Source organism: Galeopterus variegatus, unplaced genomic scaffold, assembly GCF_000696425.1.
Source record: "Galeopterus variegatus unplaced genomic scaffold, G_variegatus-3.0.2 Scaffold7409, whole genome shotgun sequence".
NCBI classification, from domain to species: domain Eukaryota; kingdom Metazoa; phylum Chordata; class Mammalia; order Dermoptera; family Cynocephalidae; genus Galeopterus; species Galeopterus variegatus.
Window position 1 is genome coordinate 77,998 of NW_007733520.1, and position 27,120 is coordinate 105,117.

At 47.2% G+C, this 27,120-nt stretch overlaps 1 protein-coding gene across 1 annotated transcript; it reads right to left on the reverse strand.

Annotated features, from left to right (window-relative positions):
* Positions 1-2,241: 2,241 nt before the first annotated feature.
* Positions 2,242-26,961, reverse strand: NPFFR1 (neuropeptide FF receptor 1). The gene is made up of 4 exons (XM_008591926.1): positions 26,951-26,961; positions 13,341-13,655; positions 5,998-6,097; positions 2,242-3,115 (listed from the first exon to the last, which is right to left on the reverse strand). Exons 1-4 carry the CDS (start codon positions 26,955-26,957, stop codon positions 2,242-2,244), a joined length of 1,296 nt encoding a protein of 431 aa, XP_008590148.1. The 5' UTR covers positions 26,958-26,961.
* Between the last annotated feature and the right edge of the window lie 159 nt (positions 26,962-27,120).

Below are 27,120 nucleotides of genomic sequence, written 5' to 3' on the forward strand. Positions count from 1 at the left end.
AGCCCGGACTGACTTTTTAAAGAAGTAAAAATAACAGCAAAATATATGAATTGTGACCTATGCAGTTTTGGGGGTTGGTCAGAACCTTCCAAAGCATGGCATCTTTGAGGGAGAAATAAAACTAGGGGGCCTTCGTGGAAAGGCTGGCTTGGGTGAGTACATTGCTCTGCCCCCACCCCTCGCTGTAAAGGCAGTGATTTTGTGCTTGGAGAAGCCATGCTAAAGCAGAAACACATCCCACTGGAGTAGACCAGATGGTGTCTCCAGACGGATTCCACCCAGTCACAGGGACAGGCATTTTGGGTTTGAAATGGCCCTTTTTCTGGCCTATTTTTAGTGCCTGGAGTCAGAATTCTTCACAGTAAATAGAACTCTCTGGCCCATGTGACACATGACACTAATACAGCACTAGAAATGAGGATCGTGCATGGCACCAGCTAATTCCACTGAGGAACAGGATGGCACACTCTCTTTTGAGACCCTCATCCGTCACCACCAAACTCCTAGACCAGGACAGAGTCATGATGGGTCTTGGCAGCCTGCTCAGCACATAGGTATAGAGATTCACAGAACAGCTCAGGCTTGAAATTACAAGAGTAAACACAGTAAACTCTCAATTCCCAGACCAAGAGCCTGGGCGCCAGGATTCTGGTTCCATGAATATTCTCATTTGCAGTTGGGCAGAAAACCTTTGGGGGAATTTCCAGCTCTCCTCCCTTCCATGCCCACCTTCCTTCAAAAGCAGGATACAGTGTTCGAGGAGCAATCAGAAGACAAATCCTGGCCCTCTGCACTCTGTGACTTTGGCCCCTTTGAGCCTGTTTGTGAAATGGCAATAACAACATCTTCAATCTCATTTGTATGGATTGAATTATTATCTGGGGACTTCCTTGGAGAACATATTATAAAACTGCTTGGGAATTATCTTCTGCCCCTACACTTGGTACTTAGAGTGAACAGGGTTCAGTCATTGTGTGTGGAAGGAAGCAATTGAACCTCAGAGCCCTGACCCCTGGGAATGTTTATTTTTTATACACTAATTTCTTAGTGACACTGTTTTCTATAGAGGTGAGGGGGGAAATGTCCAGTTAACTGCAGATTATTGGCGCTGTGCAAGGATCACCTGAGGCAGTCCCATTTCCTCCCATCTCCTGGAGAGGAGTCTCATCTCATTTTTTTCAAGATGAGGCAGGTGTGCTGGGTGACAGTGGCATAAACAAGGGGCCTGGTTCCCACGCCCTTTTCGGGTACGAGTTATCCCTGCTGGAAGGGGTTTAGTGTTTGTCCTTCAGGAGTCCCCAAAGGGCACCCCAGCTGCAGCTTGGGTTGGCCAGCTTCTCCCTCCCAGGAAGCAGGGAGAAGAGCCCTCGGGGAGGCTTTGTGCTTGCAGCTCCAGTGAACAGATGTTTCAAATGCAGAAAGTGGGCTCTGTGCTTTCCCTTCCTCCTTGTTCATGAGTAAGTAAACAGGCACCTCCATGTGACCTTGCAGTCTAAGTTCTTGCCTGGGTCTGGGTGACAGAGGTGGAGAGAGTCCCCTTCTCTAGGCTCAGACCCAGAGGGCAAGACCCAGAGTGCCCTGCAACTGAAGCAGGCTCCCCAAGGATCACTCTGCAGCTGCTCAGTTGTGACGTCCTGGAAGAGAATGACCCTGGACACCTCTTGTAAAGAACAAGACAAACCAACACATTAAGAGCTGGCAGGAGGGGCACACTATGTTCTCCTAGGAAAGGATCAAGGGGAATGGCTTCAGTAACGAACATGAAGGACACAAAGCATCAAAGGACAGGCTGTCTTTGCCTTTTGCCTCTTCCCAGCTGTCTAATTAGGACTGGCACATTTCACTGTGCTCCACCGTAATGGGTCATTTTGCAGAAAGCAGGCATTGGAGTCAGATGGGGCTTGCATGGGATTTCCAGCTGAGAGACATTGGGCTAGTCACGTAGCCTATCCGGCCCTCAGTTTTTGCATCTGTAGAAGGGGCATAAGGAAAACCTATTTGCAAAGCATGCTGAGAATTCAATGAGATGGTGTTTGTCAAGTCTACTACACAGAAGGGTTTCAGGGAAAGTTAGCTCCCCCCACCCCGCATCCCCTCATTTGCCGGTGAGGATGAAGGCAGTAGAGAAGACGGCATTAGCGGCTGCCCACTGAGAGGGAGGCACCGTGGCACCCCCTCCTAACTCCACACTAGGCTGCCACCATGTGCAGACGTCATGTGTCCAAGCGGACCCTCACCACCTCAGACATCCCAGGCTGGTATGGTGAGGGGCAGATGGGAGCAGCCGGGACCCTCCCCCGGCGCGTCATGGTGGGCCACCCGCCCACTCCGCCGCGGGAAGCCACCAGGCCTGGGCGCGCCACTGCTGGGGCCCGACTCGGAGGGCAGGCCCGAGTCGCTGGGCCGCACCTCCACGAAGACCCGCCGGCGCACGAGCCCGCCGGGCCGCTGCGAGTAGGCCTCCCGGTGGCTGCCGCAGGGCAGCGGGCAGAGCTGGGCGCGGAAGGCGGCCTGGAAGCCGCGGCGGAAGTTCTCGTTGAAGTAGGCGTAGATGATGGGGTTGGCGCTGCTGTGGAAGAAGGCAAGCCAGTGGGCGACGGGGAAGGCGTAGGCGGTGACCTGGCGCAGCTGCGGCGCGCTGAGCTGCCCGTAGTCGAGGAGCAGCAGCAGCGCCCAGAGCGGCAGCCAGGACAGCGCGAAGAAGAGCGCCACCACGACCAGCATGTGCACCACCCGCGCCCTGCGCCGCGCCGCGCGCCCGCCCTCCGCCGCCTCCTCGCCGCCGCGGGCCGGGCCCGGAGCCCGGCAGAGCTTGCGGGCGATGCGCGCGTACAGGCCCACGATGAGCGCGAGCGGCGCCAGGTAGATGTGCGAGAAGAGCACGGTGGTGTAGGCCTTGCGCATGCCCTGCTCGGGCCAGGCCTCCCAGCACGAGTAGAGCGGGTAGGAGCGGTTGCGGGCGTCCAGCATGAAGTGGTGCTCCTCGCGCGTGACGGTCAGCGTGACGGCCGAGGGGCACATGATGAGCAGCGCCAGCGCCCACATCCCCGCGATGGTGACCAGCGCCTTCCGCAGGGTCGGCTTCTCGCGGAAAGGGTGCACGATGCAGCGGAACCTGCGGAACCCGGGCGGGCGGGAGGAGAGGCAGGGTCTGCGCGGGGCCCGGGGACGGCGGGAGGACCGCGACCCCGGAGCGGGGCGGGGGACGTGGGCTGGACTTTCATCACCGCACCGAAGGCGGTGTCACAGAACAGCCCATTCATCGGCTAAGTCTGCCAGCAAATGCGTTTCTCACCCAGGAGGGAGTCAGCTCAGCCGGCTGACTAGTCAAAGGATCAAAGGCAAGTACAGGATTTACGGGAGAAGGCAGGAGACTGCGGACCGTGTGGGAACAGTGAAGCCCGCGGTGCACTCGCAGCCAGCAGAGCGACCGGTCTGCGCACTCTGGGCTGGAGCATTGGGTACCAAAGAATACAACTTTTAGCATTCTGTATCAAAGAGTAGTTTTTAGCTGTAGGCCAATTAGGTGTAGCAAAGAATACAGTTTTTAACTTTATGGATTCTCCAGAGAGCCTTGGGAGGTCATGTGTGGGGACTACATTACAGGATATCCCTATGTCATCTTGGCCAGTGTCCTTCCCTCAGCACCTCCATGTTAGGGCAAGTCTGCACCATTTATTGCCTCCTTAGAATGTCTCAGCCTTATTATTACACCCTTAATTTACAGATGAGGAAAGTGGGCCTCAGAGGTGTTAAGCAACTGGCTCAAGGTTAAGCAACACAGCTAGCAGGTCTCAAGGACCAGCCTTAAACCCAGACTTGACTTGCTCCTCTATGCCACATAAACCAGTAGCTGTAAACTCTCGCTGCACGTTAGAATCTCCTGAAGCATTTTAAAAACTGTATCTCTGCCTGTTTCTCCCAGCCAAAGATTCCAATCTAATTAGTCTGTGAAGGGGCCTTAGCATCATGTTTTTTAAAAGCTCCTGGGTTGTTTCTGGTGTGCAGCCAGAGTTGAGAACTGCTCGGTGGGCAGAGGAGGTGAAAACCTCCCGGATGCATGTGAATCAAAGGCTACCGCTCAACTGCAAGCTCTTTGAGGGCAGGTGCAATGCCTTTTCATCTCAATATTCCTAGAGTGTGTGCAGATAAAAGCATGAATGAACGACCAGAAGGGCAAATTACTCAAAAATCTTGCTGAGTTTCCTCATCTGGAAAACGGGGCCAATATTATGGCCTACTCTGTGGGGTTGTTGTGAAGATAAAGTGAGGTTACACTTACCACACTTGAGACATTTCCAATAGGGAGAAACAGGAAGGGCTTCTACTTCCCAGAATGTCTTTCCTCATCTACTGATGCCAGAAAATAGAAACCTAAGGACCGTCTAGTCAAGCTTGCTTGTTTAATGGAGGGGAACCTGGCCCAGTGAGGGGAAAGGACTTTCTTATAAGATCACATGATTATTTAAGGGCAGAACCTGCACTAGAACACAGATCAAGAGCTGACTCCCAGCTGAGCACCCCTTCTCATTCACTACACTGTGTCCTGCCCTCCTGCCCGCCCACACTTCCCCTGGCCTGACAGCACCCTTTACCTCTCCCGTGGCCTGACTCAAGCCTTGCTGTCTCTACCTCTATGATATTGACCTACTGGCTTCATAGCAGCACACACTCAAGAAGTCTCCAGAGAATAAATAATTCTTAAAGTGCACAGTACCGACTATAAGTGCAGTAGGAGTTAATGGGTGGAGGAGAATCCTGGGGCAGTCCAGGAAGGCTTTCTGGAGGAGGTGGGACTTGAAGAATACTGCAAACACCACTGGGAGAGGGTGCATGTTCTCATATCATTCCACCATGATAACAAAACAAAGGTCAGTGTAGGGAAGGGACTTCTAATCACCCAGCTAGTTAGTGGCTTTTTTGAGAGAGGAACCTGGTTCCATCACCCTAGATGGCTACTTCACTGTGTTATAAAATACTGAGTTTGGTGTGGGTAGAGGTGGAAAGAGGATAAGAACATTAGATTCTAGAAAGAGCAGGGCTAAGAAGTGCCATGTCGAAGAGGGAACAGGGAGAGCGTTTGAGTGTAAGGAAGAAGTAAAATAATATTAACAGATGACATCTAGACTCTGTGCCAGATACTGTGCAAAAGCTTTACAAGCAGAAGCTCACTGAAGCCTCCCAACCACCCTATAGAGTGTTTACCATTTGACAGATAAGAACAGAGGCTCAGAGTAGTTAAGTGACTTACCCAACATCATACAGCTAGGCTGTGACAAGGACAAAAGCCACCTCCAGCTTACCTGCCTGCCTCCCATGCCCTGGGGAAAGCACCCAGATGGAGCCCTTACCTTACACCACTAAAGATGCTGGGGGGAGCAGGACTTACTTCAGTGCCATGAGGAAGACTTATTGGTTCAGTGCTTCATTGTTTGCAAAGCCTCCTTGACCCCTGGCTCCATTCCATACCTCTGGCCACATTAGCAGACCCACGTTTATCAGAGAATCTGATGGAATCTGAGGCTGAAAGACCGGAAGTGGCCAGAGATGGGGTGGAGATGGTGAGCAAGTAAGACCTGGACTGCCAGGGACCAGCAGGTGATGGGGTGGAGTGAAGGGGCAAGAAGAAACCCTTCCAGCCATACCGAGGCCTACCTTGTGGGTTGGCTCCCCTGCTGGGACTCATACATAGGTGGCAGGACTCCTGCCACTCAGGAAACAAGGACTGCTCTCAAGCCCCTGACAGGCCCCAGGAATCCCTATTAACCTCCTCAGGAGCTGCCTCCAGACCTTCCAGAAGGAAACGGTGGTGTCCTCAATATGCCCCTCAAGTCTAGAGAGCAGCTGGCCCACAACCCTTCACTTTATGGCTCAGGATTCAGCACCACCTACCCCAGAGCAGCCCCAGCCCTTCCTCCAGCCCAGCATTGGAGACAGTGGCTCCTCTCAGTGCCTGGCCCCAGATGGCCCAGGGATAATCCAGCTGGGAAAACTCACCTTTCCACAGCGATGGCCACCAGTGTGAAAATGGAAGCTGACACAGACATGCCTTGCACCAGGCCGCTCATCTTGCATGTGGCATTGTCGAAGGGCCACCCTGCAATGACAGAGGCCCCCACAGAGTGAGAGATGCCCACCCGCCAAGGGCCAAAGACCTCACCCTGTCTAAGCCAGGTCCACTCTGAAGCTCGAGTCTTCCTTCCATGTCCTGCTAAGGGTCACCTGGCCTCAGCTTACACACTTCCAAGAATGAGGAGCTGACCAGCCCATACCAATGTGGACAGTTCTATTGGAGATGTTCTTTGTATTGACCAATGATTTCTCTCCATGAGCTTTAGATCCATCCAGCCCTGCCTGGCTTTCTGCTCCTGTACCCCTGCCTCAGGTTCTCGGCCAGTGGATTTCAATCCTGGCTGCTTATTAGAATCAGGTGGAGAGCTTTGAAAAGAACCAAAGTCCAGGCTCATGACAGACCACTTATGATCAGAATCTCTGGGGTTCTACCCAGTGTATTTGAGTGGTAGCCAAAGTTGAGAACCACTAGGACAAATTAATCCTTACTACCAGGAAGGGAGATGTAAAAGTAGCTCCAGCCCCTCCTACCTAGTATTCTCACTCTGATTCCAGGGCTTCTGCTTTGTCAGAAGACCTGGGCCTCACCTGCCCTCAGGACTAGTGTCAGGTCCACATCTAGGTCCCTGAGGCTGTGTGTTGGTAACTGCCTGGTGTCTCTGCCCCTCTAGGCCAGGGGCCCTACCTGATTCTTGTCTGTCGTGCCTGGGCCAGGAGTCCCCTCCCAAGGCTGGGGCCTTCCTGCCACCAACAGCCTCCTGCATGCTGACTTTCTGCCTACACACTTACTAAGTACCTGGCACTGTCTCATTCAGTCCTCACAACAACCGCTGTCATTGTTCCCTTTTTTATAGATAAGAAAACTGAGGGAGAGATTAACTTACAGTCTCTTTGCCCCTCAATCACTACAGATTTGTGGTGAGAGTGAGGTCCAGATGCTGGGGAGTTTAAGTGTCATGGAAAGTCAACAGTGCTATAGAGAGCAAACTGGTTATATTTTGGAAAACTGTGTGCATGCAAACCCAGCAATTCCTCTCCTGGGTTCATATCCTTAAGACATTCCCCCACAGTCCATAAGGATGTTCACTGTAATATTATTTGTAATGATGGAGAGTTAGAGGCAGTGGTGTACTGGTAAATCACCTCTTCGAAAAAAAAAATCCCAAACAAAACCAAAAAACCCTAGTTTGTAACATTTGCCAATTTTTGTGGTGTAAAACCCCCTACATGGCAAAGTTCAAACTACCAACATGACGTCACTGGACACAGAGAGTTGGGAAGAAATGTGCATGATTGGCTCTCATGAGCTGATATCAGCTGGCTCTAGCTCACCACTCGGTAGAGGCCACCCCAGCGTCTACCCCAGACCAGAGGGTAAAATGTGGTAGATGCACACTGTGGAGTACCAGGCAGTGATGAGAAGCGACAGATCAAATGTACACACAGCAACATGGGTAGAAGGCTTAGCAAAAAAATAAGAAATAGAATGAGATCTATAACACAGAAACATTCATTTAAATTAACAATTTATCCAGGCATTGAAAAAACACCAGGGGGAAGTGTGAAACTGTGATCATAACTTACTCCATCTTGAAAGCCCTCCCCACGTGCTGTGTCCTTTGTGTGAGCCCTGCCCACAGAATTTACATGATAACTAGATAAGGAAGTTAGAACAATAGGCAAACATGGCTTGCTGAGTATAAAGAAGGGACCTAATGATTAAGTACTGGCATGGTAACAGTTGTTCTGGACACCTGCATCACAAGACCACCAAAGATAATAATCGTTGTCATAAGTAGTGAAGTTAGCTTGTATCTTAGTTAACAATTGCTTCTTGGCTTTCTCCACTGCTTTGTGTAAATTGACTGTATAAACTTGGGCTCAACCAGGGTGGTGTCATGGAGAAACTTTGCATATGCTCCTGGGTCACTGCCCTCCCGATCCATTACCCTGTAAGTAAATTACCCTCTTAATTAAAATTTTCCTTACTGCATGGACGTACCTGCTTCGTTTTTTGGTCTCAAGATACCCTCTCAGTTTGGTGGGCATTTTGTCTTTGCTCTACCTTTAGACAGGAACCAGCTCTACTAGACATTAAAATATACTATCACACCTCTGTCATTAAAACAGTGTGCTGCTGATATGTGAATAGATACACAGACCAGAAGAATAGCATAGAAAGCCCAGCACTACACCCAGCTACAGTTGAAATTTAATACATGATGAAGGTTCTGAAACCACTGTGGGAAAGAATGACTTTTTAATAAATAGTGCCACATCAACTGGGTAACCATTTGAAAAAATTAGATATATATCACACCATACACAAGAATAAACTCCAAATGGATTAGAGGTCTAAATGTAAAAAATGAAACCGTACAAGTACTAGGGGGAAAAAAATGAGTCCTTCTTTAAACTATGTATAGGGAAACAAAATCCAGAGGCAATAAAATAAAAGATTGGTAAATCTGACTATATAAACATTTTTTAATTGCATAGCAAAAACTTCTATAAACAAAGTCACAGACACATGACAAACAGAGAGAAATTATTTGCAACATATACCACAAAGTGATTTTACCCAAATATATAAAGAACTCATAAAAATTGAGGAACAAAGGACTAAAAACCTGATAGAAAAGTGTGAAAAGATACAATTTACAAGAGATTTGAAAACTGCCCCTAAACATATGAAAAAATGTTCAACCCTCATTCATAATTTAAAAAATGCAAATGACCACAGCAAGGCTGCAGAGAAATGGGTACTCTCAAACACTGCTGGTGGAAATGCAACCTGCCGCAGCCCTTCTGGAGGGAAATTAGGCAATACCTAACAACCCACATAGGGACTTACCTGTCGATCCAGCAATCTGACTTCGGTAATCTACCCTAAATATATACCTCCAGCAACACAAAATACATATGCCCAAGGTTATGCATTGTAGCATTGTTTGTAATTGCAAAATATCAGAAACCACATGAATGTTCATAGAAAGAAGTGGTTGAATAAACTGTGGTATTATACAGCTATAAAAAAGACTGAAGAAGACCTCTATGAGCCAATATGTAATGATTTCCAGCATATATTAACTGGAAAACACAAAGTAGGAAGAGTATAGTCTATGACCCTTCATGTAAAAAAGAAAATATGCACTTATCTTCTCATTTGTTCAAAGGAAATACAGGAGGCATAAATCAGAAAATAATGAGATTGTCTGCCTATATAGGGAGGGGATAAGAATAGGATGAAAATAATGACGGAATGTGGTAGTTGAGATGACAAGGGAGTGACACTTCTCTGAGTATATCTTTTTGTGTGGCTCTGACTTCTTAGAACCAGGGCAATATTTCATATCCTCAAAAAATAAATAATTAAAATCTATCAGGATGTGGGAGAACCCGACGTGGAATACAAACAATAACAAGTAAACCTAATTGTATTATAATGCATAATATAACCACATTGGAGGGGTTGGGGAACCTAAATAACTTTGGAAAACAGTATTTTGACTGTACACTCTAAGACTAAAGACAGAAAGAACTATACATAAATTCTGCACTCTCATTTGTGATGTTTTTGACAAAAATACATAAACTGGATCTAGTTGTGGGAAAACATCAGGCAAACTCAAATCACAGAAGTTAATGCTTAGCAATCCTTATGTGTATACAAAGATTCAACAAATAAGTAAATATATTTGTGGATAAATAGAGCTAGATTTCTCACTGTCTGAGAAAGAAGTTACAAATAAGAGAAAGGGGAAAGTTAAAATGAATCTTGTGAAATTGGATTGGTATCAGAGGTTATTAGTATGAACTTATTGTTTTTAATATCCATACAGATGGATAGATATAGAAATAAAGATATGTGTATTAAAATCTCTTGTTAGTATACATATATTCCCTAGCTCTGTCCCCTGAGAGGGCCTAGAAACAATGACACCCCAGTAGCAATGAGCACAACTAGAACCCAGATCCTGGTTTCTAAATATTATTCCTCATTTTTTAAAAAAAACAGGGCTCTTTAGAGAAATCATTAATTCCAGGGCTGGAGCAGGGAAAATACAAGATGAGCCTGGAACATTTTGTGGTGCCAGAAACTAAGGAAATATTCAAAAAATCATGATAGCATGTTGGAAGGACATAGGAGCCAACTGGAAAGAACTCCCAGTAGTCAAATCTGGGGCAATTTAAGCAAAAAATAATAATAACAATAATAGTATTGTTGGATTATAACCCATGGAGTAATTGTAGAAGGAATGATGCTAATAGAAAATCATCATTGAGGAAACAGGACAGCAATTATTATTGTAAGCAGGAATCATCGATGGAGTGTGAAATTAGTGGGCAAAGGTATAATGAGGAACATCTCCTCATAAGATACTTATTAATTACAAAGGGAGAAAAGGTAGCTTTACAGTGGAAAGCCCTGAGAGACAACACCCTAACCAAGTGATCAAAATTATCACCAATATTATTAATACATACAGATATCATGTGTCTCCTCAACATGTCTTCTGTGGTATTCTTGCCAAAAATGTATAAACTGGATCTAATCATGGTAAAACATCGGGAAAACCCAAATTACATGATATTCTGCAAAATAAATGATCAGTACTCTTTAAATGTGTCAAGGTCATGGAAGACAAAGACTAAGCACCTGTCCCAGATTGGGGGAAACTAAGAAAACAACTAAATACAGTGTGTGATCCTGGGTTGGATCCCGAACTAGAAAAAGACATTTGTGGGAAAACTAGTTAAATTCAAATAAAATATGCTTTTTAGTAGTTAGTAGTATCATATCAGTGCTAATTTCCTGGTTTGGGTCATTGTATTATGATTATTTAACATATTAACACTAGGGAAAGGTGGGTGAAGAGTTCATCGGAACTCTCTGTACTAGTTTTGCAAATTTTCTTTAAATCAAAAATCATTTCAAAGTAAAAAAGGAAAACAAAACAAAAGCCCACCAGAATCAAAAGGCTACATACTATGTGATTCCACTCATATAACATTCTTACAAAGGCAAAACTAGGTTTTCTGTCCCTGCAGAAAACAGCTTGATGGTGCCAGGGGTGGAGGGAGGGGCCCGCTACAAAGAAACAAGGCGGAGCTTTTTAGGGTGCCGAAGTTGTTCTACATCTTGATTGTGGTGGTAGCTACATGACTGTAGATGTTCATCAAAATTTATGGAACTGTACACTAAAAGAAGGTGAATTTTATGGTTTGTTAAATTATAATACCTTAACAAAAATATTTAAATGTAAAACATTCACACAGTAACAGCACATTTTCTAAGAATGCATACAAACAAAAAGGCACAAATTTAAGGGTCAGAGAGTGGAGAAGGGTACAAATAAATAAAAAAATAAACCAAGGGCTTCACAACACAGTGAAGTCACATAGTGCCATGAACTGCGGACATGAATAATTCAACTCCCTGCACCTGAGTTAAAAAAATAAATTAATAAAAGAAAAAGAGAAGCGGTATGAAGTTTTATTTAATTGCAGAAGATTCTATTAGAAACGACCTAAATACCGGTTAAAAATAAATTGTGGTACCTCCATACAATGGAATTCTAAACAGTTGCAAAAAGAATGAGAAACTCTTTTATTTATTAGTATGGAATAACTCCGTTTAAATTGATTTTAATAAATCTTACAACATACATGATATGTTTTTAAGCGGTGAAAAACAGTAAAGGTGCAGAACTGACTGGAAAGTTAACATTTCCTTAATTTGCTTGTACTCACATAAGATATTTTTGGAAAGAGACATAAGAAACTGGCAACACTGGTTGACTCAGAGGAGAGGAGCTGGGAGGCTGGAGGACAGGGGTGGAAGGGAGATTTTTCTCTGGATACTTTTGGTAGCTTTTGACTGCTGAACCATGTGAACATTTTACCTGTCTGAATAATTTTAAAATTTAAGTGTGTGAAAAGGACTGGCAGACACCACTCTACCCAACTAGTGACCTCACCATATCACTGTTGACTGGTGTGTGTGTGTTTATGTGCATGCACGTGTGTGCATCTCTGCATGTGTGGGTGTGTGGGTGTGTGTTGGGAAGGAGAAGGCTGTGCAGTTTATGTTCAGCATTGCTGAAGGCATCTGGGACTCAGCAGGGAGTAAAGGTTCCACCAGGCAGAGCCACTACTACCAAGGGGAGCTGACTCCGCCCTGGCTCCACTTCCTGGGTCCTAGCACCTATAGAAACTCGGGCTGCAGCTCCCTCTGCCCAGAGTCAGGTAAGTTACTCCAAATGGGGTTGTTCAGTCTCCAGATTCCGCTGTTGGGAGCTCTGAGCTCAGACTCTGCAGGCTCAGACCTCTAGGGGTCTCCACAGCTCTGGAAACGAGTCCCTCCCCACCGGGAGTCTCAGGTGAGGGAGGGAGTCTCAGGTGAGGGGAACCTGGATTCAAAAACAAGAAAGGCCCGATCAGATGAGAGAGAGAGATGACAGTGGTGTCATTCTGACAACTGTAGGATGCACAGGCAGGAAGTTAGAGGCCAGGCAGTCTAGCTGTGCTCGAATACCTTCTACCAAATCCCGTCAAGTGCCTGGCCAGTCCCTATTTTAGATAGTACCAGTGACAGGGACCTCATTCCCTACAGGGCAGGATTCTCTCCTGTGGGAGAACAGCTCAGATGAGTGGATTTTTAGGTCCTAGTTCAGAGGAGACCTGCCTCCCTACCACTTATTCCCACTGGCTCTAGAACCATCTATGGGAATAACATGGAAGAGTGAGACTGAATGGTACAGTGATTAGAAATATGGGGTGAGAATGTGGACCTTGACACTTATCAGCTATGTAAATTCCAACCAGTCCCTTAACCACTCTGAGCATGTTTCCTCAACCATAAAATGGGGATAATAGCAAATCACCCTCCATTGGATTGTTGTGAGGATTAATTAAGATACTGCATGAAGAGTATGTGAAACACTTATCAGCTATGTAAATTCCAACCAGTCCCTTAACCACTCTGAGCATGTTTCCTCAACCATAAAATGGGGATAATAACAAATCACCCTCCATTGGATTGTTGTGAGGATTAATTAAGATACTGCATGAAGAGTATGTGACATAAGCCTGGCACAAAGAAAATGACCAATTCATTGTACCTATTATTTCTAGTGGACTGTATTGAGAGTTTGAGACAATGGAATCTTGGCCAGCGGCCAGCCCAGCCACGGTTTCCGATTTCCAAGATTCCATTTCAGGCCTTAGCCGAGGAGTGTGGGACACTCCCCATGGCCCACACTCACCGGTGATGAGATTGTCCACGACGGTGGTGGGCATGCAGAAGATGCCCACCAGCAGGTCACTGACAGCCAGGTTGAGAATGAACATGTTGGTGACGGTGCGCATGTGCCGGTTCTTGAGCACGATGAAGCAGACCAGGGTGTTGCCCACCATGCAGAGGAGGAAGATGAGCACGTAGGCCACAATGATCAGGGCGGCCACCGGGGAGGAGTGCTGGTAGTAGGAAGAGAAGGTGAGGTTCACAGCCAGGGCGGCCTCAGAGCTACTCCCATTCTGACTTGGGGGCCAGCTGTCATTGGGAGGCTGGGAGGGCTCCCCTAGGACAAAGGAAGCATAAGGATCAGGACCCTACCCAAGGAAGAAATGACTAACTTCCCACCCCTGGTGAGACCCTTCTGTGTGCCAAACCCTGACCAAACCCTAGGACCTGATCATGTGCCCAACTCCAATTGCAACTGGATGCACTGACCTAAGACTTTCAGCCCACAACCACTCAAACCCCAATCTCACACACCCCATCCTGCCCATGACTCATTCCCCAATGTTGGTTACTTTCCATTAATACCTCCCCAACTCCCCCTAGCCCCCCACTGCCAGGCTCCATCCTTTGTGGCCCTGCTTGGTGCCCCTGAGGCTAACCTCTAAGGACTGCATCACCCAGGTTCCCCTCCCTCTGGCTTCTGGCTGAATGGGAGACACTAAAGGAGATGGAAGGGCAGGGGAAGAGCGAGGTCACATGTTTATCCCCTGACTCCCTCTCTCCCTGGCCCACTTCTGCCATCAGCTGTTTTCTTCTATGGCCACAGCTTGATCCTACTGGCTGACTCCTCTTCCATGGCTCTAGCCCTTGACAGGCTACAGTGGCACTGTTCCCTCTCCTTGCACATCGGGCCTGCAGGAGGAAACAGCTTCCTGGGGTTGCTAGTCCCTGGGTATGTCACCATTCCTTGCTGGTTTGCTTACCCCTTCCCTCCCCTCCCCTCTGTAAAGTCTTCCATTAAACTCACTTCAGTTAAACCTTTTCTGAGTGCAACACTGTTTTCTTCTGGGACCTGACTGTTACACCCTCAAAATCTTTGATGTCCCTCCTCCTCACCTCCACAGAACTGTAGTTGGAAAAGGCAAGAAGACAGGAGAGAAAAAAAAAAAAAGAGGAGGATCTGAACCAGGGCTAAGGAGCAGAGGCCTATGAAACTCACCAGAAGAAAATGCGAAGCCAAGACCTGCACCCATCCTTCACCCCCTCTTGTGACCAGCTGCTTCATCTGCATAGCATTGAACAAAGCACTTCCATATCTATTTATTTTATCTCATTTCATTTTATTTATTCTTTTTTAGGCATATGAAAATATATTACTACTGTGTTTTCACCATCATAATTTATGATCTTGGTCTTTCCTTCTTGCCTTTGTTTAGGGCCAAAAGAGAGACACTGGTTACTCTGACAACCTTAAAGGAGACTCCGGGAATGTCACGAACAGCACGATCTTTTCAACTAAATCCAGCAACCAGAACTTCATTGTTTACCTCAATAAAGTTCAAGCAACCATCATCGGGTACAAAGGCTGTGATTTTCTTGCTGTGCATGATCATCTGGACCCTGACACACTTCCTGATGATAGAATTTGGCTGTTGGGCTTCAACCCCTACGTTTTCCAGCACAATTCCCTCTCCGTGGGAAGCACCTCCAAAAGGGTTGGCCTTCAGGGCTGTGCCCAAATGGGCTATAATGTACTGTTCATCATGCCACTTTTGGTCTCACTGGTGACTACAGAGCTTCCTGGTAGTACAAAGATGGAGACACTTGTCCCACCTGCCAGAGTCATGAGCCTGAACTACAGCACTTTATTATTTTATTTAACCCTCCAAGCTACCCCATGATGTGAGCAGATTTAGCATTAGCCCCATTTGAAATGGGGATCAGAGAGGGCCTGTGACTTGCTCAAGGTGCCACAGCAAGTAGACAGCAGGGTTGGCCCTGCTCTGTGTCTCTGAATCAGGACCCAGTGTTAGAGTGTGTTTCCCGAGCCATGTTTAGAAGGGAGTGGCACAGCTCTCCTGGGAAGTCATTAGTTGTGGTGACCCACAATGTTGTCTCATAAACTCTCCTCCTGCCTTTCTCTGGGACTGAATGTGATCTGTTCCAGAAGATGAAGAGACTCTAGGGACTATTTTTCTGTCTCACCAGACCTCAGCCACCAGCCTGGAGGCCCACTGGAAGTGTGGGACTTGGAGGCTAGAGACACCCTTCAAGGAACAGGGCCAATGAGCTGGCACCATCAGGGTTTGCATTTAAAACACAATCCACGCTCTTTACCATGGCCTCCAAAACGCTTCATGGTCTGACCCCTGTTGACATCTCTGTGGCCTCACCCAGTGCTACTCTCCCCTTGGCCATCCTCTTAGCTTCTCATGCAGTCTTGTTTTTCCAACCCCAGGGCCTTTGCATTTCCCCTCCATTAGCTCCAGCTTAAATGTTGTCTTCCCAGAGGAGCCCAACCTGATTACTATATTTAAAGTAGGTGCCGTCCTATTATCTTTCACAGCATCCTGTTTATGTTCTTTAATGTCAATATTTTGTTTTCAGGTTTATTGTCTTTTCCCCCACACTTGAAAATAAACTCCTGAAGAGCAGAGATTTTCCCTGTCTTGTTGGTGGCAGTGTCTCCAGCATCTTGTCAGTGCCCAAAGTAAATGGTTCAATAAACAATCAGTGATTATGGAATGAATAAACATTTGTAGGAAGGAAAAAGGAAGGCAAGCTGGATACTGACACCAGGTGACAGGGTCCTGCTTAAAGCAGGCAGTGCTGGGGCTGGAAGGCCTTCTCCAGGCCCCTCCACTAAGAACCCCCATGAGAGTTTTCACCTGTCACAGTGCCTATTGGGAGACTCCACAGGCAGCTAATCCCTGATAAGCCTGAAAGTCAACTCTGAACCAGTCCCCATAACTGGGGGAAATCTGTGGGTGTGAGTGGGCAGAAGAAACTGCCAGAGCCTTTCAGGCTAGACTCCAGTCTGTCTGTGTCCCCCACTGCCCTTCACTTGGCCCACATGTGAGCTCATATCCCAAAGTCTGTCCCTGGGGAGTGCCTGGGAGCCACCCTGCATATCTCCAGAGACTCAGCCAAGCCTGGGCACCTGTCTCCAGACTCAGCCCAGCTTCCAGCACAGCACAGTCATCTCTTCTTGAGAGGAAAAAACCCTTCCTATTCTTGGCAATTCACTGGGCTGGGGGGCAGGGACGGGTGGAGGGGGGCAGGGTGGGGTGGCGGGGGACAGGTCTCTCACCCCGCCTGGGCTCCATGCCAGCAGCCAGAGATCTCATTAACACCCTTGACTTGTCCTTTCTGGGATTCTGACAGGTGCCCTTGTGGTTACATCCTATAAAACTGTCATCCTCTGAACCCAATTAAGCCATTCCCCTACTCGGAGAGCTTCCCAGAGGTCTCAGAATATAATAATAGCTGTCTCTAGGACACTGTGATGATCTCAGAGATTGGCTCTGAGCCACTGAAAGCCCTGGGCTGGAGATAAGACAGGGGCACACTGGTTTGACTGCACTCAAAGTGTAGTCCCCGGCCAGCAGCATCAGCATCCCCTGGAACTTGTTAGAAAGGCAAATTCTCAGACCTCATCCCTGACCTAGAGAAGCAGAAACCCTTGGGGCTGGGGCCCAGCTATCTCTGTTTTAAATTTCAAAGCATCCTCCTCCAGACGATTCCAGTGCATGCTCCAGTTTGAGAACCATAGAGCTAAAGGACTTTGACTGAAGGCTCCAGTAGTGGATACACACAGACCGGGCAGTCCCAGCCCTCCTTCCTGCATCCTTACTTCTGTGGGAATTCAGCATTCTCATCCTTAAAATAGAAACACATCCTGGCTGGTTAGCTCAGTTGGTTAGAGTGCAGTCTTGTAACACCGAAGGTTAAGGATCCGGATCCTCGTACCAGCCAGTTGCCAAAAAAGAGAATAGAAACTCCAAACATTTCCTGGCTATGACCTAGGGTAGGTCATATTACCTCTCTGGAAATCAGATTCCTCACTGGTCAAACGAAAATAAGTTAACACATATAAAAGAGGATTCAATGAGATAACGTGTGAAAAGAACTTGGAGCTCTTTGGCGCACACGGCACTCAGTATGAGTTAGCTTAGTGAATTACACAATGGCTGTGCACATAATATTTCTATAATATTCTTGGTTGGGGCCTCCCTACAAGCCTGAAAGATGTGAGAGAGAGAAAACAATGCCAAAATGTAGGACTTAGCCCAGAATCGGTATGGGTGTTTCCCTGAGTTCACAGCCTTCCAGCTCGTAGTTACCTTCCTGCCTCATTGTTATCGCCAGCTGCCTGTTTGTCCGGGTAACACATGGAGCTCAGCCCAGACTGGAGACCTGGGGCCCACCCATTCACCACCCACTTCCTGAGAGCCTCAGGGTAAACACGGGCCTGGATCGGCTGACATGAGGGACTGCCATGTGCACAAAGCACAAAGAAGGACAAATGGCTACACCCACACGAAACAAAAGCTCAAGTTCATTTGTAACCTAAGAAATGCAATTTTAAATAAAATTTGTGGTTCTCAAACTGGAGCGTACATCAGGATCATCTGGAGAATGCTTTAAACAGGTTAAGCTTTTCCTCAATCAGACTGGCAGAGATGAAAAGTAAGGGCTGGAGGGCCGGCCCGGTGGCGCACTGGATAGTGCGCCGCTTGGGAAGCGCGGCGGCGTTCCCGCCCGAGGGTTCGGATCCCACATACGGACCGGTTCCCGCTCACTGGCTGAGCAAGGCGCGGGAGCAACACCGAGGGTTGCGATCCCGTTGCTGGTCCCCGGTCCGGTACGGGGGCAACACTGAGGGTTGCAATCCGTTGCCAGACACGGAAAAAGACAAAAGACAAAAAAAAAACAAAAAAAAACAAAAGTAAGGGCTGGAGCGTGGCTGCGCACTGAGGATGTAAGCACAGACCCGCCGAGCCGTCGCAGCAGAGGCTCATCCGTCCAGCACCCTAACAAGGGCGCACTCCCAAATCCAGCCGTTCCACTTCTAGGGCTTTCTCCTAAGGAACAGAGTGAGGTCTAATGGCATGGGGAAAAATACTGAACATGCACTGTAATGCTTACAAAATAGTACGTGCATGCATTATAAATCCCTATTCCATTTAAAAAGTGTGTGTGTGTGTGTGTGTGGGTGGGTGTGTTTGTGTGAACTGTAGATGAATAAAAAATATTAAGTGTTTGTCAACAGGGGGTGGTGTTTCCTCAAGTGATTTTTATTTTCTTTTTTCTTACTTGTATTTAACCTTTCTGATCAGAAGGAAACACTGATACATGTGATAAAATACTGATTAGTCAGTGCTTCTCAACTCTGACTCATATCAAAGTCATGTGGCTTTTAATAATAGAGACCACCATGCCACCCGCCCCCCACCCCCACCCCAACTGGATCGGGGTTGGTTTTCAGGTGCTGGTATTTTTTAAAAAGTTCCCCATATAGCCAGATTTAAGAACCACTGAATTTACAGTCCCTGCCTTTGAGGCACTCACAGTCAGGTTTAGTGGGGCTTCGCATTTTGGGGGTCATCAAAGTCTTTGAGACTCTGATGCATTTTAATTCATTTCACAGATGCTACCTTAAAGGCCTTCTGCTGATGTACAAAGAAATGGTCCTTGTCCAAAGGAATTTATGGTCTTCAAAAGCATTGGATTCTCTCTCAAAAAGAGCATCAGATGTTTGACATGCACTTTCAGGGGAGGGGTGGGCATTCAGGGTTTTGGCTCAGTCTGCATCCATTACCCTCTAGCAAAGTGACTTTTCCCTTGAAAAGTTAGCCCTCCTCCTTGCGTACAGTTTTTAAAGGACCATCAATCATGAGTCTGTACCCACCCCTGGCCAAAGGACAGCCAGTCAGACATCTTCTGCTTTGGATTTGACTTTGGGTCCTAGTAACATGCTTTTCCTTCCACTGGATGACCTACCCACATCCTTCCAATAGATTCCCACTGTCAGTTAAGTTAGCCAGCACCAGTTTCTGTTGCTTGTAACCTGTGTCTTGGCTAATATAAAGAGATTAAAGTTAATCATCCTTAGACCTCCAGGGGGTCTGCAGAGTCCAGGTTCAGAATCCCAGGGACAGCAGAAGGGGCAGGGATGCACAGGGATAGCACCATAGAACCCAAGTTTCCTCCTCCCCAGATTAGATGCTCCCCACCTCCCCACTGCCTCTTAACAGGCCATGTTATCTTCCATGGAGACTGTACTGATGCACAGGGAATCAGAAAGCTTGACCTTGAGAGTGGCCCAACGGTGGTCACTCACTACATATAAGAGGGCGTAGGGGAGGGCAACTTGTTTTGAAGGAAAAGCTTGGGAACTTGTCTTAAAGTTGCTTCTGCACAGTTTTTACAGAAAGGTGTATTTAGTTTGGGGTGGCTCAGGGACTGATGATAGGGGACCCTAATCCCCATGCCACACCTTAGTACTCCTATGTGAACTGGAAAGAAATCCATTTCATCCCTGTGTCCTTGACTTTCAAACGTGGATGACCTGGGCTTCTTGCCCCTCCCCATCTCATGGGGTTGTTACTAGGCTCAGAGAGATACCAGAGTATGTTACAAAGGGCCTCGCAGACGTACAAGCTGCTTCTTGACTGCACTATCTGCCAGGCAGTTGTGGGGAACCAAGGGGTCACAGTGAGGATCCAATTCATTTGTGTTTGTTTTCAGGGAAGCAAGCTTGAGCAAGGCCTGAGTTAGGGCTGCTCAGGAGAACGAAAGGTAGATGTGTAGCAGGATCCATGAGGAAGGAGCTTTCCTCCAACCTACGACCTCCTACTGCCCCTCCTGCAGACTGAGCCAAACCTACCCCATCCAGGCACCCCCACAGCAGCATGGATTCTGCAAGCCCATTCCCTTCTTGGTGAGTAAGAGCAGGTAGGCCTTCCAAGAATCATTTCAGTTGGCAAAGGCCAAAGATTCTGAGAGCTGAGTTCCCAGGGCAGCCAAAGGGAGCCTCAAACAAGCCTCTTTTTATACTTCCCCTTCTCCTACTCTGAGGCCTTTTTATTTCTCCTTGCCTCCCCCAGGAGCACTCAGGTTTCACCCATCAAAACCTATATTCAGGAAAGTTTCTGATACAAGTCATTTAACTGTCAGTGAACACTGAACTGCCTTTATCACATATTAAGCCCATTTAATGGAATTCCAGGTCTTAGGAAATGGGGGTAGAAGAGATTTAAGGAGGGGGAAAGGATGGGAGTGAGGGATTTTCCTCTCTCATGCTCCTGGTAAGGCTAAACATATGCTCTGGAGCTCCTTTTCTGGGTTCTGTTGCTGCCTGTTCAGTCTACCTGCAATGTGGTCACATTTCACTTTGTACTTCAGCTACAAGTAGAGTTTTTTGTTTGTTTGTTTGTTTTTTAATTTCCACTAAGCTGGAAATACTTTAGGGACAGAAGCTATGCCTAATTCAGTTTGGAATGCTCCCCACTATCTGGCAAAGGTCCTGTTAATGTTGATAATTAATATAGGTACTGAAGGCTATGAATTTTCCTCTAAGCACTGCTTTAGCTGTATCCCATAGGCTCTGATAGACACTATTTTCATTATTGTTCGAATATGTTTTATACAACATCAAGCTATCTCTGACAAGGGAAGGAAAATTATCTGCATTTCTCAGGAAAGTCAAAACTCAAAGACAAGGAGACTTGCTGTCAGAGTACAGGGTGCAGCAGTGGCAGTGCCCCAGGTTTTGCTTGACTCTAGGATTCAGGGTCCATCAAATAAGCCAGAAGACCTGGTCTGAGTTTGAAAGCTCCTGCTCTGGCTCTGCCACTTCCAACCACTTTCTCATTCTCTCTGGGTATCATCAAGTCACCTATAAAAATCTCCAGTGTCTATTAGCAGCAACTAGGGATCATTGATTTGGAAGGAGGGGAAACCTTGGCTCCCTGAGTCTCCTGTTACAACACTGACACCATGAATACTGCATGTATCACCTAAAACCTTGCTCAAAGATGTAGGCACATGGTGGCCAGAGTCAGAACCAGGGCTATTCTGTGCTCAACTGAGAAGTGATGGAAAAGGACACCTGACTCCTTTGGGATTCATTCTTCCTCCACCCAATACTTCCAAAGCAGGCATCACCACCTAAAATCTTAGCATCTCTCTCCCACATTACTTGTTTTCTCTCTCCCCATCCCTAGCAGGATCTTCTTTTACAAAAGATTATGATAAATTTATTTACATGGATGAGGAAACGATTCACAACAGCTTAAGTGTTGTTTCTTTTCAGTGTTTGTGTTTCAAAAGGAGTAAATGCTTAAATCAGAAAAAGCAAAGGTCTAATGGTACAATTTCAGTTATTAATAAGAAGGCAACAAAACCTTTCGAGAAGGAGAGACTGAATAACTCTTTCATATTTGTATCTTAAGTAAATCTGGTAAAAATTAGCTGTGTTATCAGTTCCATTCATTGGGCCTTAGTTTCCTCATTTGTAAAATCAGGGTTGAGCAGCTGCTTCCACAGGCCTCTCCCACCTCTAATAGTCTGGAGTCTGCAATAGAATGGGCCACACATGATTGGAGCAGAAATACTTACTGCATTTCTCCTCAACTCACTGCTGGAAGTATGACAAATGCCATCAGACAGACCACGTCCCAGTGAGAACCAGACTTGCACCTACCTGGCCTCTGCCTTCCCAGCAACAGCTGACACCCTTCCCTTCCCCACTCCCAGCAAGACAGGAAAAAGCAGAAAGTCTTCAGGACAAAACTGGATAGCTGGACTCTGCATAGGCTGCAGCCCCAGAGTGTCCACAGAATCTAGGCCATTTTGCAGAAAGAGCCAGCAGACCTGCTATAGTTCAAACCAGGGCTAGTTGTACCTTGTGAGCCTCAGTTTCATTATCTGTTAAATGGGGCTGATGCTGTTTCCCTGCCCACCTTTCAGGCTGGTTGGGAAGCTCTCAGATGATGAAGTGCTTTGTGGAAAAGAATAGGGCACAGTGACTCTGGCAGCAGCATTTCCAAGGGGCATGAACAAGCAGCAACCCCCTGGGTCTCCAAGATGCTACTGTGTCCTGTGCTGGAGGGAGACGGGCTGGCTTGCTCCTCTGCCCTCCTGTCCCCAGTGACCTCTTTCCTCTGCATGGCTCCTTCCCCAGAGGTGTGCCCACCTCCAGCCAATGTGGGCATACTCCTTCCCAGCCCATGGGACTCTCTCAGCCACAGAGCTCTCCAGCTGGGGGGATAGCCGTGGAGGCTGCTCAGGGCTCCCAGGAAGCCACTAGACTGGGTTCGGGCTCGGACTGGGATGGGGAGTGGATCTGATTTGCTGACTTATCCCACAGCGTAACACCACAGTCAAGGCCCAGTGGGGAACAGTGGAAGGGGTCACTGCCCAGCTGGCGCAGCAACTCTGCAGGGGGCTCGGCAGACCGAAGCATCTGTCGTCAGGTGTTGTGAGAAGGCTCTGGACCCGCAGAGGGCCCTCCAGGCCGTAAGAAGGTACTTCGAAAAGTTCATGGAAAGATTCATATTATCTTTTAATTCTATTTTTCCGTGAACTTTTTAAAGTACCCTCATTTTTGGTACAGCCACCCCAAAATTCCCCTTTGTGTCCCCCAGTCGTAATCAGTCTCCCTTGCTCAAGTTGGATAGTGGGAACTGGTGGGGAGACAGATTCCATGCCAGCTCTGAGTGATAGAAAGTTCTTCCTGATGTCAAGTTGAATTGTCTTACTGCAACTTGTTTCCACCAGTCCCAGTTCTGCTGCCGGGAGCCACACAGAAGGGTGAGCCCCTGTCCCTGGGATCATCCCCCTCTGCCTGCCTTTTCCCACTCCAACATCCCAGGATTCCCAGTGAGAGGGGCTCCAGGCCCATCTTGTCACTCATCAGCTCATTTTGACAGGCCCCTCCCCTCCACTAATTTTTCTCAAGAATGCAAGCCAGCTCTCCCCATCTGAAATGTATGGCATTGATTTTTAGGACCTAAATTCAGGACATTACATTTCACTTACATTTACATTTCATTTTCTTGATTTCAATCTGTCATTCCAGTAGGTTGAGATGACCTTATATCTTGAACATGTTGCCTTGTGGTTGTTATGGCTCCTGTCCATGGATTTGAAAAGCATGCCTTGTACTTTCCCTCCTAGGAACCTCTAGACATCAAGCCTTTAAGGAAAGCCCTGTTGTCAGTCCTCCACCTCCTTCCCCCTGCTGTCCATCAACTTACAGGTTTTCATGAGAGATCTTTGCAGTGTCCTGCTGAACTGCTGTAGTTCATCTTTTTACCTCTCACAAACCCAGTCCGAAAGAGGAAATTTGGTACATTTTAGCCTCATTTGTTCTTAGGAAGCACTAATGTCAGCTCCTAATGAGCACTATATCTTTCTTTTTTTAAATGTTTTGATTTGTTTTTATTTTAAAAGATGTGCTTATAAAATAGTTCAGAGCACCACATAGGAAAAGAGTAAACATCCCTGAAATCTCATACCCAGAGACAACTGTGTGGCCGATGTGTTTGTGATGCTTCCTGCCGTGTCCCCTTGGCCCAAAGATGTCAGCTGGGGCAGGCAGTTCCTTGCACCTCCAGCGCCCCATCCAGCCTGAACCCAGGGGTCTCTCTGCTTTGCTTTCTCAGAAGCCATGAACAGGAACAACCCAGAACTCCAGCAGCAGAGTAACCCTCAGCTAGTGGGGAGGGGCAAATAGCAGTCGGCGCCCATCTCATGTGGGACAAACCTTGGGTTCATTCTGTACTTTTCCCAAAGAGTCCTCTGCAGGACAGAACCCCCAGTTACCCACAGCTAAAACCAGCCCATTCACACACCCATTTCTTAACCTTTCTCCCTTTTCTATCTCACTGCCCTCATTTCTCACCATGCTTCCTGTCCTCACCTCCCAAATAAACTCCCTATACCCGAGTCCTTGTCTTAGGGCATGCTTTCAGAAGCAAGAGAATCCAAATGAAGATGTTAGTGACCGTCTCTTTGCATATATTATGTATGTATATCTCCAATAGTAAATCTACATCATTTTGCATAAAGGGGATCATACGATAGACATATTCTAAAACCTGCTTTTTATTTATTACAATAGGCAGTAGACATATTTCCATGTCAATAAACAAAATCTGAAGCACAGTTTTTGTTTTTTCGTTGTTTTTGGTGGCTGGACAGTAAGGGGATCCAAACCCTTGACCTTGGTGTTACAACACCATGCTCTAACCAACTGAGCTAACTGGCTAGCTCCTAAGCACAGTTTTTAATGTCTGCATAACATGCCATTGCAGGCGTGTCTCATCTTTAATTTACTGAATTTATGGACATTTAGACAGTTTCCCATTGTGCACTGTAATAAACACACTCAGGAACACATCTTTGCAAGTGTGAAGGATGTCTCCCTTTAAAAAATATTCTAAGGTGTGTGATTGCTTTAGTGTCTCCTAAGCGCACACTACATGTTTGATGATTTCTTCTGGAATTTTTTTTTTTTCCTTTTTGTCTTTTTTTACTGACCAGTAACGGGTTCGCAACCCTCGGTGTCGCGCCCGTACCGGGGACCGGCAATGGGATCACAACCCTCGGTGTTGTGCCCGCACCGCGCTCAGCCAGTGAGCAGGAACCGGTCTCCACATGGGATCCGAACCCTCGGCGGGAGCGCCGCCATGCTCCCAAGCGGTGCACTCTCCAGTGCGCCACCGGGCCGGCCCATTCTTCTGGAATTTTAACAGCAGTTGATCTCAGCAGTTTAGAAGTTTTTTTTTAAAAAAATCTATCTTTCCTCCCCTTTGAAAATCAGTACATTTGCTCATCTTCAATTTTCTGGCATTTGCTTCGTTCTCTGTAATTTCCTCTAAAGCAATGATTACATCTGCAAATGCTCCCAGGACTTCGGGCTGTCGTTTGTCTGGGCTTCAAGAGGTTAGTTTATTGGAGGTCACTCAACGCCTTATTCCTCTCATTCACCTATCTTGGGTTTCACTTTCCTCTGTATGCTCTTTATTCCACAATTTGAAATGAAATTGCCTGAGCCCTGATCTGACTGCCCTTGTGTACCAAACCCTGAGCATATTTTCATGTTATCTTCATTTAGACTTGGAAAACTCTTTGCTCTGTCTTTCCCCCGGCTTCTGTTGACTGGGGCTTTGCTAACACTATTCTTACAGATTTTGCCAGTCTTCCAGATTCCTGCTGGATTATACATTCCTCGTGCATCTTTTGTGTGTGTGCTTTTCAAATCCTAGCTCATTGGAAAGCTACAAATGCAGACTGCTATGGATTGAATTGTGTCTCCCCCAAATACAATGTGTCAGAAGATTGGTCCCCACAGTGACAGTGTTAAGAGGGTAGGAAATCCTATTGTGGTCATTGAAAGGTGGAGCCTTGAAGAGGTAATTAGATTGTGAGGACCTTGCCCAAGTAAATGGATAAATCCTTTGATGGTTTAATGGTGGTCGTGGTCATGGTTCTGAGGGCTTTAAAAGGAGGAGAGAGGAGTTAGCTCTGTCTCTCTGCTTCCGCCATGTGACACCTGCTTTGCTGTGAAGAATCACGACACAGCAACAAGGCTTTCACCAGATGTGTTACTTGGACTTTGGGCTTCCCAGCCTTCAAAACTGTAGGCAATAAATATTGCTTCTTTATACATTACCCAGTTTCGGGTATTTCTGTTATAAGCAACAGAAATGGACTAATACACAGCCTCACAAGATTTTCTATAAAACTCCCTTTTCTATATTGACAGAAGGTTTGTGATTACTTATTGGAATTTTAGGATTTTATTACCTCTTGCAGAAGACTTCTCTTACTGAGATGAATTTGTACATGTCTTACCTTATTTTATCCTCCCAGCCACCCTGTGAAACCAGTTGAATGCAAGTTCCTCATTCAACAGATGAGTAACCAGTGGCACAGAAAGGTTTAAGCACCATCTCAAAGACATACAGCAAGCCAGTGGACCAGCCCTCAGTCCTCCAGTTTCTTAGTCTAAATGTAGTTCCCTTTGCCCACAATGGCTGAGAGGGGCCTGGACGCCCACCTAGTAATGTTGGAACAAGCAGCCTTATCTTGGGCCACTATCCCTTAAAGTACTGGAGGTTAGGTCCATAGTTCCCTCCCCTTTCTCTAGGGAGAGAATGTCTCTCTGCATGGAGATCTCTGGAATTCCATCTCCCCCACCACCTCCATCACTTCAAGTAGGCAGAGTTGTGACAATTCTTCTAAAGCTAATAGCCATACTGTTCTCACCTGATCTAAAATGATCCTCTGTTCAGGCACAAGGGACAGTGTGGGTGCACACACACACAACACGGGCATGGAGGTATCCCCAGGTCTTTCTCTCTCCCCCTGCGTATCTCTGTCTCCATCTCTCTCTCTCTCACAGACACACACTCTCTCTCTCTCTAAACTGGGACACAGAGGCACCCCAGGTCTTTCTCTCCCCGTCTCACAGTGTCTCTGTCTCTGTCACACACTAAAGTTGCCACAGTGTCCGGATCTGGACAGCCATCGTGATCAGCCACCCCTGCCCCCTTCCTTGGCCCACGGCTCCTGTGTCAATATCCCACTCCACGCCCCACGCCCAGCCCCAGGGTCACTCACCCTCCATGCTGCCCACTCCTTCCAGCTCTGAGACAGTGTCCATTGAGGAGGGGCAGCGAGCCCCTTCAGGCTGGCAGAGGCGAAGGGGCAATCTGCAGACACGGGGTTGCCCTGCCACACCCCTGCCCCCACGCTCCACAGCCTGCGCTCCGGCGGGTGCGGGCAGGGGC

Excerpts from the sequence above, each read along its gene's own strand:
- NPFFR1 (XM_008591926.1), bottom strand. Across the intron at positions 6,098-13,340 it reads CGTGGACAATCTCATCACCG|GGTGGCCCTTCGACAATGCC; the intron begins GTGAGTGTGGGC and ends CTGTCATTGCAG. Across the intron at positions 3,116-5,997 it reads GTGGCCATCGCTGTGGAAAG|GTTCCGCTGCATCGTGCACC; the intron begins GTGAGTTTTCCC and ends CGGGTTCCGCAG.